This window comes from Neodiprion lecontei, chromosome 7, assembly GCF_021901455.1.
Source record: "Neodiprion lecontei isolate iyNeoLeco1 chromosome 7, iyNeoLeco1.1, whole genome shotgun sequence".
NCBI lineage: Eukaryota > Metazoa > Arthropoda > Insecta > Hymenoptera > Diprionidae > Neodiprion > Neodiprion lecontei.
The window spans coordinates 17679545-17697629 of record NC_060266.1 but is presented as its reverse complement, the minus strand read 5'-3'; the positions used below and the strand labels follow the sequence as shown (position 1 = coordinate 17697629).

Below are 18085 nucleotides of genomic sequence, written 5' to 3'. Positions count from 1 at the left end.
GTGTCCCATTTCATTACCATACAAAGACGGTGTCTGTCCGTGGCGTGAACAATTATCGGCAACCGACTTACCAGTATCTGTTACCAAAATCTTTTCACTCTGGCCGCATACTTGCCATGTTCCATTATTCCAACTCATTGTCAACATTTCATCGTTTCTGATTTCAGGTGAGCTTCCAGCCGCTGTTCACGACGGAAACGGAGTTTCTCACGCTGTCCTCAATCTATGGTTGGTTCACCTTACCATCAGCTACGTTTTCTCGAGATGACAGTATTAAGGTAAGGTCGTTCCCCGTAGTCGTATGAATGTAAATTATGATTTGAAAAAAAAAAACGCAGAATAGAACACAGGTCACAAAAAGGATATGTAAGACGCGCGTGTAAATAAAACTAGAACTTTGACTGTGAGACTGAAAAGTTGGTGGAGATCGATTCATAACGAGCTCGGAATTACCCCGCAACTTTCGAGGAAAACCTCAACTACGATCTCGGCAACTCTGCAAAGTGGTGTTCTGTGTCTGGGAGAGACAATCACCCTGAAGTCCTACCCTAAAGAAACAAGGAGGAGTCTGTACCGCAGCGAAGGAGAGAGAAAGGCTGACATTTATGTCCTTGTCCAACCTTCTCAAAGTTTTCTGTGGTTTACCCCCAGAGTTGAGACGGATAGAAGCAGGTCTCTGAAATTCATTTTCACGAGCGTCGCAGAACACAATTCTTACCGAAGTTGCGACTGTTCAAAGTGCGACAGCGTCGAAGCCTCTGTTGCCGAAGTCTTCCAAACTTCTGAATTTCTTCCAATATTATCCACCTTTCAACTATTCTCATTCGTTCTCTGATGATTTCAGTTATTAATGAGTTTTCGAACAGTTGCAGCTGCTGGGTTTTGACCATTTGCACCACGAATAATAGCGCTGATTTCTTTGCTTCTGTCCTAAAAGGAAGGATAAAAATTCTTGGATGTGACGGTCATTTGCTAACATCATGAATATTTTGTCAAGACCAAAATTACTGACAAGGAAGGTATCCCAGGTCGATCTCTCCGATTCGATTTCTTTTGTAATATGTTACAGTGGACTAAAAACTAAGCAGGCATATTTTTTTTTCATCTGCCATTAAACACTTTAAGAGGGTGAAACCAACCTCCGAAGTAAAGCATGTCGAGGGGCGATTCGACAGTCTTCTTTTTTTTTTAATTGAGAAGCTTACATTTTTACATTTCTCGTTATGAGGAAACTTTTCCAGTTAAACTGGTTAAAAAATATTATGTTTTCGTCGGTGAAAATGCCAAATCGCCCCTTTACATGCCTTACCATGGAGAGTGCTATCACCCCCTTACAGTGTTTAATGGTAGGTATAAAAAAATACGTGTCGCTTAGTTTTTAGTCTGCTATAACATGTTAGAAAAAAAAAAATGAAATCGGAGAGATCGGCTTGGAATACCTTCCTTGCAAATCCTTGAATAGAAATTTCAACATAGTTGTCGGAACTTTCATGATTTGCAGGTTAGGAATCCCCATTTGACCTTTTAACTCTGATATATAATAAAATTACTCTAAATTATCCGAAAAACATGATTATCTGGATACACAACAATTTTAGAAGGGAACAGTTACGTTTATTGGATGCTAAATATTCGTAACTTATAATATTTGACTTCTATTCTGTCCTGAGAAAAACCTAATGACATTTTTTTCACTCACATATGAAGATGTATACACATTGAAAGACTAATATTTCTGATTGAGTTGTAGTTTTTTTGCGTTCCGGAATTCCTAATCCTTAAAATAAAAATTCAACAATCATGGATAAGTTGTACATATTCTCCGTTGAGGAATAACGGCACTTAAGGGTAGAAAATTTCATGCTACAACTTGATGGTTATTACTTTTTGTAAAATATAATCGATGAAAAGTGATGTTGAACGATCATTCACGAGTAGGAATATTTTGTTCAAAGTTCAGAAAACTTCGATTATATGCGTCTGCTCGTATTGATTTGCGTGTGCATTTCCTCAGGGCGCGGGTATTGAAATTTAGTGAGTGAAACTGAATCGTAATGGCGGATGGAATTCCATTTACCTATAGTCTACATCAAAAAATAAATTACTAAATTAAAGTTGAACGTAATCATTGTAAACAATTACTTGAAAAAATGACAAAAAAAAAAAAGAAAAATAGCGGGTGATCGTTTCATAATTAACGTGATGATTTGGATCGTATCGTATGAAGCTGAGAATGAAATTCGTTAATATGTGAATGATCAAATATTGCATGCAATTAAATAACTGAAATGTAAAAATTAAAATTTCAAATATATGATACCAGAAAGAACATTTCTTAATTAAACACATTTATAATAGATTGAATGAACTATACTTTTTTCCTGTGTTCATCAGATGTTGCATGAATGAAAAGCGTGTGGAGTGTTGAAAAAAATTCCGGTTATAAGGATATAATTTTTATAAACAAATCGTAATTATAGAAGCAAATTTATACAACTTGTTCGCAAAACAAGAATATTGCATTCCTGGGTGACAATGAGTTCTGATTATTTCAGTGAAATAACAAGCACTACATATATACAAAGTTCATTTCAAAATCAAAGGTTGCCGAAAAATTGTTAGGCATCGTGAAATATGAAAAAAAAAAATTACTTCACGATAATTCCCCAAGTGCGGTCGATAAGTAGAATTTCTTTTTTCTCGATTAAGAAATCATTTCACGAAAATTCCCCAGATGTCGTCGATAAGTAGAATTTCTTTTTTCTTAATTTGGTAATCCGATTTCGTTTCCGACACACGAAGACATAATTCGATGTAAAATTTTCCGCTCCACACGATAATCAGGTCATTTTTCATCTAACGGTAGCATTTTCTGAGAAAAACGCAAAAAAAGTCAAATGTTTTTTTTTTCCAGAAACGTTCGCTATGCAGCTCAAAATGACTTCAGATCTGTGCTCCTGAGGGTCGAAAACCCCGTAACACAAAACTGCAGCCATATCCTGAATATTTTTAATTCAGACCTATTTTGATTGGACTATATATTTGCTTGACTTAGAGTTACGTTCGATTCCGATTGGACCAATATTTGATGCCAAAGGTCAGAGAAGTGGAAACAAACGGAGCTTTTGCTCAACTATACGTTTCAGTCCTTCCTCCGGAAGAGAAGCTGCGAGTAATAGTTTATTCATATTTATTATTTACTCGCTATGTATGCTGAATATGAATAAAATATTTATTGTTTGCTGTATATATGCCAAATATGAATAATCTGTTCCTCGCAGCTTTTGAGACGGGCCCGCCCCAAAGTGCTAAAACGTCAAGCAACCCTCTGTTTGTTTTCACTTCCCTGTTTCTCAACGGCAGTTATTATCTACTACGAATTTTTATGTCTATCATCGTGACAGGTATGAACGCCTGCCATACTTTTCTTTCCACTTGTTTTCCTGCCGTCAAACTGCCTGTCCAAAATTTCTGCTACCATTGTTATTTGTTGGACTTCTTTTTAAATTCAATCTTCATATCGCATGCCCTTTTTTTATTTGCATTTTTTCTTTTTACTTAGAAGTCTCACACTTTGCATGAGAGCTGATTGCGATGAAAAGAAAACTGATTTTCATAGTCGTTATATCAATAAGTCATGCATTCCACACTAAATCGGCCATGCTTAATTCTGTTGAGAAAATTTTAGGTGATGGGTTTTTAGATTTTAGTATTTATGGAATTACTTTCAAGTTACAAACACTCAAAATTTCCGCCATTTTTGAAATTCTCTGAAAATTTTTAAGAACTTGATTTTTTATTTGAAATATCTTGAGAACGATTTCATAACGGAATCATTATTTCCCATTCTTTTTTTACTCCTCTTGAGCGTTCCAGATAAACAAGTTTCAATTTTTCACGCATCTAAGATTTCACAAAAATTCGAAACAACCTTCACTGTATAAAAATGATGCTGAAATTATGTAGAAGGTCAAGCCGATTTCTTTACTATATTACATCAGATTTGCAAAAAAATTATTACTCAAAAACTTAATGTAGTTTTTTGTTTATTCAGCATTCTGGTACTTTTCACCAAATGAGATCTATAAATTTAACTTGTATCTATCCAAACTTTTGGAAAAAAATTGAAATCATCAATCCCTTCATCTGCAACATTTTAACATAGTTTTCACAGGGAGTGAAATGCCTTGCAATTTTATCGATGTTGTCAAAACGTAAGGCATCAATTTTTGTCCATTCAAGATTTTCGGTGTTTAAAAAAAAAGGAACAGAAAACAAATCATTCGATCATTGGCAAAATATTAAATTAATCGAAGGGAAAACAAAATTATTTTGGAAACCTCTGAAAATTTCGAAAAAGGGGAAGCTTTGAAACGGTTGGAATTATATTCATAACCTAAAAGCGATATGGCTCGAGAATTTTTGAATGATCTGTTGGTTTTTGAAACTATTATTATAAGCTTAAAAGCATGCAATAAACTTGAAAATAAATAACTTTAAAATTGCTTTATTCGACATGGAATGTCCCTTGTACAACTGCGATCAATATTATCCACATGTTCGGATGATTTGGTTCTATTGACTTTCTTTTTTAAACTCACTTCTGTTAGCTTTTTCGTTCGCTGATCACGTGTGCCGATTGCCGTGAAAAAACTTGTTTGATACCCCTCGTTTATGCCTGATTTTATTTGCTCCCAAATTATTTAGGGTGATAAATTGCTTATTTGTTCGGGAATACATTCGATGAGAATAAAAAAAGTAAGCAAACAGAAAATGAGCCGGTCGTCGGGATGTCGAATCGATCAGAATCTATATGAAATTCAAATGCAGCCAAAAACATTCCGAATGAAGGTAATTAAAGTAAAACGTAACGTTCAAAAGTTAATTCACGAATTCCTTCTTGCAATCCTGTAACTTTCTGGGAAAGTTGTTAATACGAAATTTGAAGAATCTTGTTGAGGTCATAAAATTGCCTTTATGGTGAAATTCGTGGTCGTACAAATCAGGTTACTTTTCGCATGCGAGTCTGCGATTTTGAAAATTGAAAATCCGATATCCAATCTAGAGTCAGTGATTCCAAGTATCTCGATGTAAGCAGTTTTGAAAATTTAAATGCAAATTTGTAATTTGATGTAAATTTTTTGTTGGCTAGATTCATGAACTTATTTTATTTCAACTGCCTAATTATTTCTGTCAACGAACATTCGACTCGGTGAAACAATGCGTAAACTTGGAATGAAATGATATTTAGTTGACTCGATTTCTGAAACACGTGAAAAGGTTCACTCGAATCAATTACATGGATCGTGACAAGAAAGACTTTCGTTGTATCGAGGAATTGGCTCGACTAAATGATTTTCCCAAACTAACTGGATAGAAATTTTTGAATCGAAGTCATCGCATTTAAAACAAACAAGGAATACTTGATCGAAGCGAATGGACTGAAACAAAATCTATTTTGTTGCTTCAAGAACTACTCCTCTCCTAAAATTAATACGAAGTATCGACTTTTTGGCCAACCAACCTCCTTGAACACCGCAGACATCGGGCGAGTCAAAATGGGATGAGTTCATATCCCGCATCGCTTGCGGACGATTCCATTCTCTCCGTATGAGTGACTATGGGCGTAATTTATAGTCGGGATATGCGGAGATAATTTCTGGTGTATCGCTTTGCCGTTCTGCGAATACACGGCTTACAGTCCCACCACGAATGTGCGAACCGTTGGCGGTTTGCAGGTCAAAACGGAAACTGTACCATATAATATACAGCTCTCGTATAATAGCCAACAGCGCGAAGAGGCATATCTCTTGTATTACATGCTTTCATTATCAGCACCCATACGTCATCCGGCGGGATTCGTGACGTCACATCCGTTCGTCCCTCGTCACAAAACATGCCGGCAGTGACCCATCGAATCTCGCTCGACGCAGCAGCCCCGTATATTATACATATATATATATATATATAAATAAGTTTTTAATGAAAATTTTCAACAACTTGCCACACGCAAAGCTGATTATGCGAAGAGTGCACTCAATGCGTTGCAGAGATTATTTCCCAATGAAATTGATAAAAAGAATTAGAAAACCGGTCGTTCGTCAGTTTCTGTAAACACCCGATTCGAAAGTTGCACGATTTCAAAAGCTTCCACGTGATTTCAAAGACTTCGGAAAATCCAAACGATTCCGTGAGATTCAAAAGGATTTTTTAAGAAATTTCAAAGGATGTTCGTAGAGTGTTGAGGATTTCATGAAGTTTCAAGATTTCAGACGTTTCGAATTATCTTATCAGGATTTCGACGGGTTTTACAGGATTTCATAGGATTTCAGATATTTCACGCGATTTCAAGGATATTTTCATATTTTGAAAGATTCCACGTGATTTTCAAGATGTTAAAAGATTTTCAAATATTTCATGGGTTTTGTACACTAGATTTCAAAAATGGTGTATCCGACATTTGAAAGTGTACTTAAACGACTCGAATTAACGAGTTGGTTATAATCGCAATTCCGTTTGAAATCAACAGAACAAATTTACAAGCATACAAAATTACTCGAAATCTCATATCCATATATCTGATATTATTAGGCATTATAGGTGGAATTAAAAATATTTGAAAACAGTATTTTGGTAATCTGGGTAGTCATACGAAAGATTATGGAGGAAATTGAACCGGGAAGCTACGATTTCTTCGAATATAACAAATGTGCTGTTCTCTTATTGGCAGAATTAATGCTCTGTAACAATTCACCCCAATCCTTATATGCATACTTTATTTAGTACACGATGTGATTTTCAAATGAAACAGTTACTAAACATACGATAATGTTATACCGTGTTTATATTCAGCGACGAATCCAAATGCTTCTAAAGGCAAAACGTAACTACTGCCAATTACTTATTTCTGATAGAAATTCCGGATGTTTTACAACATGAATGCAAAAATATACGGCTTGTTTGTTTATTGGCGTTTACTTGTATCGGCGCATTCGCTCTAATTATATTCAGATATTATTTCACACCAATTCCGTTAAAGAATTGTACCGATCGTTGTGCAGGTTCTCATGTTAGACGTTGTACGTGAAACCTACGTGAATTTAAGAATCAATCATCGTCTTGAAACTCTACCCCATATGATTACGGTCTACAGACAAATGTAGTATGTTAGGAACCCAAGCTTAATCGTAAAATATCTCTCAAGTCAAGACTAAAGTGGTAAAATAATAATTACGAAAAGGTTCTTCGCGAAACCGAGATCGGAGACCTGAAAACAAAGTCTCTGCTCCCTGTAGGGAGAAAATGATTAGAAGATTTTTTTACCGCATCGTTTGTATCAGACGCGTGAGGCGGTCTGGCGTTAAGAAAAAATTAAGGGTCTCCTTATAAAATACGGGGTAAAGTTTGAGCCGAGCAAACTTGATAATCTAACTTCGCTGAGTAGCCAGGTTCTCCTTGTCTCAAGAGTCTCGGTTAAGTCGGCTTGAGACATGAGCTGAAAATTTAAACTTTGTAAAATCGTGTCTAGGTATAGGTCTTTTCGAACGTAAAAGAGGCATCAGTTTCTACACGTCCTCTCGGCATTCGATACGTATATCTACGCGTATGCATCCCTGTAGATATCGCACCTTCCAAAAGTTCGGGATCGCTTTCCAAATTTTCGTACAAAAGACAAAATGTCAGGTTTGAACCTTCGAACGTAGAGGAAACCTGAAAATTTGATATCATTTTCCAAAAAATTATTCAACGATTTCTTTTTTTTCTTTTTTTTCTGCACTCACTCGGCGATATTTAACATGGATTTGCTAAATTTTCATACGGAAAGTCATTTCTTTTTTCATACAGCGCTTGAAATAAAATTACTTGAAACAAATCAGTTGTATTTTTTTAATTTTAACCATTTGATCACTCTCAATACGATTTCTGATAAAAAATCTGCTCTTTGATCTCTTTTACTGCTTAATTCCTGCTAGATAATGATAATCCATAAAGTACGAATGTCGAAAAAAAAAAAGAAAAAAACCATGTCCTACATCGTCTATATAGTGAGTGCAAAAAAGGCATAAAAAATGCCACCTTTATCATTTGTTTATACCATTTTTGCCGGGTTATGACAAGCTATTAATGACATTTGAAAAATGGCCCGGAACTTTTGAACGGTACTGTACGTACGTGTCTATATCAGCGCACGTCGAAGGGTTTCGAAATCGGCTAAGTCTGCGCTTTCGAACATATAACACGAGTCTTATTGTTCCTATTTTCTTCAAGGTTCACTTCGTTCGCGTGCTCGATTCCAAATTGTCCCAATCAAGAAATTTCCAAACGTATTTTTCCTACTTCATTTCACTTCTGTGCGGATAAGTCCAGTCAAAATAGGTCTGAATTAAAAATATTCGAAACATGGCCTCATTTTTGTGTACCGAGCTTTTTGACCCTCAGGAACTGAAGTCTGAAGTCATTTGAGTGCTGCATAGCCGGCGTTTCGAGAAAACTGGAAAAATTAACGTTTTTTTGCATTCTTTTCAAAAACTGCCATCGATAGATGAAGAATGACTTAACCATCGTGTAGAGCGAAAACTTCTGCTTAAATTATGTCCTCATATGTCGGAAACGAGTAGGATTAACAAATTAAGAAAAAAGAAATTCTACTTATCGACGGCATCTGGGGAATTTTCTTGAAATGATTTCTTAATCAAGAAAAAAGAAATTCTACTTATCGACGGCATCTGGGGAATTTTCTTGAAATGATTTCTTAATCAAGAAAAAAGAAATTCTATTTATCGACGGCATGTGGGGAATTTTGGTGAAATAATTTCTTTTTTTTTAATGCCAGAATATTTTTAATTCACACCTATTTTGACTAGACTATATAAGACCACGGTTTGTATAGTTATTTGTGCCTATTTGTCTATGTGCATTATATGTATATAATACGTAACATATCTAGACGCAAGTATATCACGGTTTCAGAAACTAGAGTCGCTTTGGGCGACGGTAAACTGCGGCCAACCCACTCTAGAAGATACACGTTCACTTATTCATTCCCCTACTTATCCCTAGCTTTACATCTTTAAACTAACCTTCGTAAAAGTGCTTCGGCTCTTATTCCTATCGTTTTATCAATTTTTATGGAGCCAACCCTGCTGCAGGCGATAAACAGCTAGGGGAATAATGCGCAGCCATATTCACCCTCCGGAGTCAATCTTTTCCCTCGACATTTTCGACCTTGCTTCAACTGACACCATCATCGTAAAACTAATTCCCACAATATTCTACGAAAACACTGAAAATTATAAAATCGTAGTAAATCTATTTCTTCCGAGATATCATTATATTCCATAACTATGTATGAAAAACCATGAAATTATATCGAAAATTCTTTTCGAAAACTACAATTGCTTTTCAAAAAAACTAAAATATAAAGAATCTTATACATTTTTCTCACCTGGGTAGCTAATGTGCCTTGCTCCGTAGAAATTACGAATGTTTCGAAAAAAATAATTTGTTAAAACGAATTTACGTCAAATTTACCAAAAGACAACTCGGTAAGTGTCAAGTTTTCCATTCCGTGCTGTCTGAAAACTTTCTTTTTTTTTTTTTTTTTTTTTTTTGTTAAGAGAGCTTGAGATTCCTCTTATAAAACGCCAATTCGGTCAACTTTCCCAAACGTTCCGCGACAAAAATATCATCTCAAAGTCCGATCGCTTGGCGTATACTTGTAACGAAATATGCTGAGAATAAAGCTCGAATTCTTTGCAGAACGATTAAATATTCTCGATACTCATCCGTCGGAGCCTGTATTCAGAAGTCCAACGATACAATTCGCAGGAAAGCTTTTGTGAAACCCGGCGTTTCAAGCACTTTCTCATTTATACGTACCATTTTCAAATACCAACGCGCAATGCCTCGAGTTCTTATCTTTGATCGTACCGATTGTGCGACATGCTAGACACACACGTACCGTAACTCATCGGCATACGCAGACGAAACGCCAGCACGTCTGACCTTATTCTGGAACGTGCCCGACACGCCAGGCTCTTTTGCTCGACTTTAGCTTTGGGTGTGCATTGCGCCGAGGGCGTCGGAGGAAGAGGACTAACGGAAATACACACCGGCATATTCAGTCTTAGAGTTTGGATGGTCTGGAGTATGGAGTCTGGTGCTAAGTTGAATGTATCGTAGGTACTGGGCTGGTATTCGGGTTCTACTCAAGTTAGAGTACCAAGTTTCGTACTTAATGGACTCTCAACTACTGCACCTTCGACGTTTGCTATCGCCGCAAACAACTTGCAGGAAGAAGATACGGAATCGTTAGATAAGAAGGTCACACGGTGACATGAAATCGTTGAGAATAGGAAACACGTTGAAATGCAAATATGTATATACTGAAAATGACGATTATGTATTTTCATACGAGAAAGAAACTTTGGACCAAGCCATCGATCGCATAACGCAAGGATAAAGTATTAAAATTCTGATCGTAGCGCAGAATTTAAAGACAGATTTACTATCGGTAAATATTGAACATATTTCTGGCATTACGGTGTCACAAAATCCAACTTTCGTTACGGTGTTACTTCAAACGGTTGTATGATAAAATAGCCATAGCCTTAGCAAAGACGATCAACGAAATGATTTTTATTTTTACACGACGGTAAAAGAAAATGTGTGATTTGAATGACCAAAAATTAGATCGATCGCACCTCGATCGTTTTGTTTTAAAGATATGAAATTGTGGTATCAGACCAAATTGAGCTTATTCTAAATCGTGTTTTGTTGAGTCAAGAGTTCGACGGTTGAAGCGGGTAATGAAATTTTTTGTTACAAAAATCTTTTGCATTGACTGAACGGTAAATATATTTAAGCATACAAAACGTATTCTTCGAATGATACCGATACTCGGTGATATCGACAATCAGAAATTCAACTCTGTCTGTTATTCAATACTCATACTAGTTACAATATATATAAAACTTATCGCGATCAGTAATCGAGAAATAAGGCAACCGTGAAAATTTGACGTATATTTTATAGTGAGTCGTCTTTACTACTAGTTTTATAGTTTGCGTACGATTACACTGTAGCTTATGGACAGGGTGTAAACAAAATTCAAGTATTGACGATTTATCGAAACTTTCACAGATAAGTAAGCTTTTGAGTAGGTAACAAATTCGCAAGTCTTTGGGGAGGACGAGAGTTGTCAAGTAATTTTAACACTGACTAACTCACTTTGCGGTTCATGAATATGTAACGGAAGAATTAATTAAATCGCTTAATTAAAGCTGGGTGGAAAAATATTTTGCTCAACGCGATTGCGCCTTTTTTCGTTTTAAAAATCTTTTAAAAATGTTTTCTCAATCAACTTTTGATGAGAAAGGAATTGACGAGCCGACAGCGAGGCCAGGAGTGCCAGACATTTTTTGCTCGTATTTCTCGGACCGAATTGAATTCGGTAGAGCAAGGCAAGCTACCAGGGACTCTTTTTACCGCAACAATAATTATCCAGCAGTCGTCCGCGATCCTCACATCGATTTTCCCTCGTATGGTCAATGTTGAAGAGACTCGAGAATTTATCTCGTATCAAAGGTGTCAGAAGCTTCGATTTAAGCTTAATATCAATATAATTGGCGAACGAAGAATCGACAAATTAAATTTCGAAATTCAAATATGAGTTCCTTAAGTGCTTTTGCGGGGTTTGACTTACTGTGCTCGTTATGCAAAATCGATAATGCTGTAAATTCAGTCCGTTGATACGTAATGAAATTGAAAATTAATTTGCGATTGTCACCAGAAGCATTAGCGAATGATTTCAGATGTTGCAAAACCAGCTATGAACAGGAATACCTAATAATGCCTGGACAAATTAGTTTTTGAATGATTCAGCGATGCTCGCGTTCAAAAGCTCTCTCTCTCTCTCTCTCTCGATATTACCACGAGTTCCACCTCAACCAGCTTATGATATATGGTTGATATACATATCGATTATAGAATCTCATTGTTATTGCAGCTTGTGATTTTACATTGGTCAGTATAAATCATCAGCGACGACGCGCGAGGCTCGGACAGCTATGTTCGTGATTCAATGTCAGTTCTACCGCAATTAATTTATCCAGTCAGCACTCGTCGGTTATCCAACAAGAGAGATTACCAACCGAAAAGAATCCCAAGGTTTCCAACCGTTAGGAATTTCCTATAATTATTAAATAGTGCACAGCAAATTTTCATTAACAAAAGTGTTGACAGTGTGAGATCTTCGCACGATTACGATATTCAATTTTCCCTGACTTCGCAATATTATTCATTTTCAACAATATTAAATAACAATTGCTGGCTGACCTAAATCACGTCGGATTAAATCTTACCCGGGAAATACTTTATGCTGATGACTGAAATTTCATTTTTGATGATTAGTGAACCGCGGTGACTTCTTCACTAGCATCCAGCTCGTACAAGCCACGTGAAACCGATTAAATTTATGAATTAATTATAAAAAAATGTTGGTAAGTATTTCAGCAATAGGTAAAAATGAATGATATGATTGAGTTTCAATAATTGGTTTTCTCGAATCCACCGTTAAGGACGAGTGATAGTCCTATTTTATCGACCGAGCCAGATGATCCTCATGTTCCGTTAATGAACTATTAATTGGAATTTGATCAAATTTCGGCAGGGTATCGCTTTTTCGTTGCAGAATTCAAAAAAATGAACAAATAAGCGATATTAGAATCTGACATCCAAAAAATTCCAAACCTTATGAAAAAATATAGATCGTGTTCAGGACGAGGTGCAGTAATGTTCATTAACGCCTCAAGCTTCCGGTCAACTTGTTTTCGGTCCGAAACAAAATGCGAGTTCAGTTCTATTACGAATTATGTGACAATGAATGGCGATGCGACTGACGTGAGAAAATGGAACGCATTGTCACATAATTCGTACGCAAACGAAGTCGCATTTTGTTTCGGACCGAAAGCAAGTTCGCTGGAAGGTTAAAGCATTAACCCTCGTACCGCGTACCGGGGTCAAAATGACCCCGCGACATCCTCGTCGTAAATTCCGTATGAAAAACGTTAAAAATAATGAAATATCGTAAAAATCGTTAATTCATTCTTTTTACAAAAATTAAACTTCACACACTGAAAAAAATACCTTTTTGAAATTAAATTCTAATACAGAAAATATGGATAGGTAGTAAATTTTTTTTTTCCGATACATACCTCTTCTTTTCGGCAATACACTGAGAGAAATTTTTATTTCCGGTTACCGCTCAGTCCTTGACTATTTTCATTTTTTACCACATTCGAAAAATATAGTTCTAGGTACAAAATGAAGTTAGTTTTGTAGCTGTTACCGGAAAGTCTAGTATCCGTTACTTTTCTTTCCCGTCACGATCGCTGTTACTATATTTTCTTGCAACTGTTGGGAAAATTTAATGCTTGTGCAACAATAAATTGACCATAAATCCTTATTTAACTAAAAAAGTACAGTAAACCTCAAAAACTGATTTTGCGTTGCAATTACCAAAAAAGGATCGACAATATCGCAAAATGGTTACGTGTACCTCATTTTTCGTAATTCCAACAATATTTAAACAGTTTTTTCAACGATACCTGTTTTACTGAATTTTTCTCAGTGTAAAACGAACGGAAACAATCAGGTATAAATTAAAACTGGCAATGTTTCATGTGCGTTCGGTTTAACACGGCGCGACAAATATCGAATGCGTGGACGTACAATATCGATAACTGCAAAGATAGTAATTTTTCATAAATTTCAAACGTAGGCTCACCTTCGGCGTTGTTGAATTCCAAGTTTCAACGAGGATATACTGAGGCGAAAACGTGCTTGGGAATATTAGGTATTCGGTACGGAAGATTCGTTTATGGTAGATACGCGGTCCTGGTTCCATGAAATGCGAAAATATATACTTGGATATCCTCGACTCGCAAACGAGGGGTGAAGCTCCCTTCTGCAATTACTCTGAAAGTCTTGGGGAATCTGAGTTTCCTCAAGACTGTTAATCATGCGATCTTGAGAAAGGAGAAAGCGGGAAATAGAGACAGGAAGAAATCCTTGCTTAACTTCTCTAGCTCTTATTTGTGGATCCCACGAAGAGGTAGATCCAACGATGGTTCCCAGAAGGGAAGCCAATTCGAATAAACCCGATTCAAATTTACTTCCCAAATTGAACCGACGTGTCTCGAAGTTTTTCTTTCCTTATTCTCAAGTATTGCTGGGTGAAAAAAAATACCGTTTCAAAACTTTGTGATTAATTGATTAGCTGTAAAAAAAATCCCATTTTGCGTCACGTGTTGTACGTAATCGGTGCGTCTATCCTTTTTCATTATAGTTAGATACATCCATCGGTTCTAGGAGGGTAAAGATGTCAGTATGGAGTGTTTAAGAAATTCGCATACTTTACAAACACGTCTCGATTCTTATTCAAGGCTTCTGATAACGTTGATTTGACTGCCAACTTTTATGAAAGTTTCAAATCGAGCATGATCGTCGGTAAAAACTTTATGGACAGTATTATAAACACCAATACTATATTTGCAACTTTTCAACTAACATCTATACTTTTTGTGACCCCCTGAATATAGAAGCATAAATTAGCGTCTACTCAAGATTATACGACCTAGGAGGTCGAAGATTTAGCGGAACGATCAGCTGAGATCAGTGACTATATTAAAATTTAGTATATCTTGCTTCATTTTATTCGGTTTTCAAATTAATAGTTACCTAGTTACTGTATTTTTCTAGGAAAGCATTACAGTCGATCATCCATATTCCAAAAGGCATCGAGATTTCTAAAGAATAGTCTGTTATTGTAAATCAATCATGCGTAACTTCATAATTAATTAGTCAGAGAGAATATTTAATCATTTCGCAATGAAGATTATAAAATTTGTGACGCTAGAATTGTTGTAAAAGTAAAATCATCGTCAGTGCGTCATCGCAACAACTTGATCATTCAATTTCTAGTCTAATAAAATAAGTTTAGGGCCAGCTAGTTCTCTAAGAAATGATTATTGAAAAGGGCGATCTGGTTTGATTGATTAACGCTTTTCTTCACACTTCTAATAACAAATCATACCTTAAATCAATCTCGTTGGATTTTAGTGTTTCCGTACTCCTAATAACAGCTGAGCAAACTTCAGGAGCACCTTCTTACTAAGTGTCTAGAATGACACAGCTTCTCCGAATCCCTTAACCCTCTAATTTATGTTGGGAGTCTGAGCGTCCCACCTTCTTTTTGCAGCTTTTTATTTATTCAACTACGTTGTTAGTAACAACGACCGTGTTTTTCGGTTCCACATGGTCCCTGAAATATTTATAATTCTAAAAAAAATATACAATCTATTTATTTAATTATTTCAAAAATAGTACACGTAAACAAATGGTCGAAATTCGTACTTTTCCACGAAAAAAAAAAAACAACATTTCCTGCTGATTAACCATGAAAACCCAAATGTAAATTTTTACACAAACTTAACACACACCAAATACCTTACAGACTTTTTCGAAATTTTTCCTTCCTGTTGGTTTTTATTGCACGCCATATTGAATCCGCCATTTTGTGTTTTCAAATTTCGAGTTCAGATTCGTAATCAGCGACCCCAAACGCCAATGCATTCAAAATTTCAAGTGAATCGAATGTAAGGAAAAAGGTTTGCATGAAAGGGTTAAGAATGTTTGCAAAGTTGCATAATACAAAGTAATTTTTATCTTCAAAACTGAACATCGATCTTTCAGATATCGTTTGCGGCTCAGGTATGGAAAAGAAGCTTTCTGACGCTTTTCTTTCGATCGGCAAAGTGCCACCTTCAGATAGTATATGTTAGAACTGCGATAAATAGTCCTTTTTATGTCAGTTTTCATACGAAGTTCGAACTACGCGTGGAAACTACACTATGAAGTAGTCACTGAAGCGCGCATGCGCGTAGTACTGCTATAACGTCGCCGAACTGTCAGGTCACCATAACCTCAATCACCCCGTCTCGTATATCGAAAATGGGCAACATTGAGCAACTTTTTCATGCGAATGCCGTAAAAAATAATGTATGGGGTAGGCCCGTAAACTGTTTTTAGCTCTAATGATGTGTTGAGTTCTCGCCATCGGCTCTGCTTCAGCTCGCCATCATCCTCACCTAAAAACACTCGGTTTACGGGCATGCCACATAAAGTAGTACTATTAATGTCCGTTGAGCAAATATTTTCTCGCGTACATTGGAACCAATATAATTTCAGATACTGAGAGCTTGATTTGAAGGACAATATGCAATGCTTGCATATGAAAAATATTCAATGAAAGCGCTCTAGAATTGGGTCTGCTATGGGAATATGTGTAACGATATACTAATTGGATCAAGATATTCAGAAGATTGGTCAAGGTTTTATGGAACGCATATTCTCAACCAAAAGTGACTCACGGTAAGAATATTGATCACTTCGCGATGAGATTAAAGTCTGAAACAAATCAATCATAACCAAGTTAATAAGATAAGCCTTTTTGGATAATAATAATACCAAAAAATTGTAACAATTAAATAAATTGTTGAAACAAACATTTGTGTTTTGAATCTCAAGTAAAATTTTTTTTATTTCATATGAAATGAATTCACCGATTTTTCTAAATATATATATATGCATTCTTTTAGAATTTTCGGAGATCTTGAAAAACCCGTTCGCGAGAATTTTTTCAATTTTAAAAAATGGATGAAGGCCTGAATTTTTGGACCGGTTTCCGTGAAACGGTTATACATTACATTGAAGAAGTTTCAGAGGCATGGAACAACGAACGTTTTCATAAATAGAGTGTTGGAAAATTTTGGGAATTAGAATATTCAAAATCGCCAAAAAATTCAAAAAATGAATTCATTTCATATGAAATAAAAAAAAATTCCCTGAAATTTTTTTTTTTTTTTATACACTCTATTAACTTTTCTGCATAATTATTATTCAAATCGAATTTTATTGTGATCTTGGTTATGATTGATGTTTTTCAGATTATATTCTCATCGCGAAGTAGTCAATACTCTCACCGATACTCACTTTTGGTTCAGAATATACGTCCCATAAGATCTTAAAGAAATGCACCAATATCTCACATGTAAAATATCCATCAACTTTGCAATAGTTCCCCAGGTACATAGTATGTTTGGTTTATTCTACAACCGCAGTGCTGTGCCGACAACAACTACAATTGTACCAGAAAAACAAACCTCACAGAAGTTTGACGGACTCACAAGAATGTGTTTATTATTCATCCAACGACACTGCACGGACTTCGATTCAGAGATGCAAACTCTTGCATTCCTAGATTCCCTGCCGAATAACAACTTCCTGTGGTCCTTTATTTCGTCTCTTCAATGTCTCCCCTGAATAGAAGGAGATAAAGTTTCGAAGAAACACCGCTTCCAAAGTTTGATAAGGGTACTCATGAATGTGAAAAATATCACGATAAATTGAATACACAATATAAGGGCACTTCGTGAGGATACACGACACTTTTATTTCATAAGCTCTATTAACTCGGACTTTGTGTAGGCATTTCACGACGTGAATTGACGTGTCATATTCACCCACAGTTGTCAAGGTATCATAGCTGCGAAATGTCGAGATGAATATAACATCTGGCAGAAAGGCCGGCATCTCCCTGGGCGCCAATTTTATCTTCGCTTTAACCGTTCTGCACCGGCCAACGTCACGATAAAAGTTCCTCTCTCTCCTTTGACGCATTTACAAAGGCACTCGAGGCGTTTGTGGCACTCTAGGAATTTGAAACTTCATCCATTCGGCCGCGGGCCAGGAAACGTCTCAACTTACCTCTTCGAACGATTTCCAGTGTACCTCGTAGCGTCAGCCTACTTTTCCGATGTATAGGCATCATCGCTTCTGGTTCGAGAACTCGAAAAGCTTGAACTGCGGTTACTTCTCCGATGGCACATCGCTTGTCATGGGAAAAAAACTACCATCCGTGATTACATGATTAAGTATTCTGAAGTAATCCACCGTAGTGAATATTCGAATTTGACTCAATGGATCGCCGCTTAAGTACACTCGAGGTTGTCCGCTGTGGCGAACA

At 36.3% G+C, this 18085-nt stretch overlaps 1 protein-coding gene across 9 annotated transcripts in view; it reads left to right on the top strand.

Moving 5' to 3' along the window:
* Positions 1–18085, top strand: part of LOC107224281 — a 305837-nt gene that overhangs the window by 278478 nt on the left and 9274 nt on the right. For all 9 annotated transcript variants that reach the window (XM_046745085.1, XM_046745083.1, XM_046745084.1 and 6 more), the window contains one exon: positions 168–278. In XM_046745085.1, the coding sequence (XP_046601041.1) occupies positions 168–268 (101 nt within the window). In that variant the 3' untranslated portion in view covers positions 269–278. The remainder of the gene's footprint in view (positions 1–167; positions 279–18085) is intronic.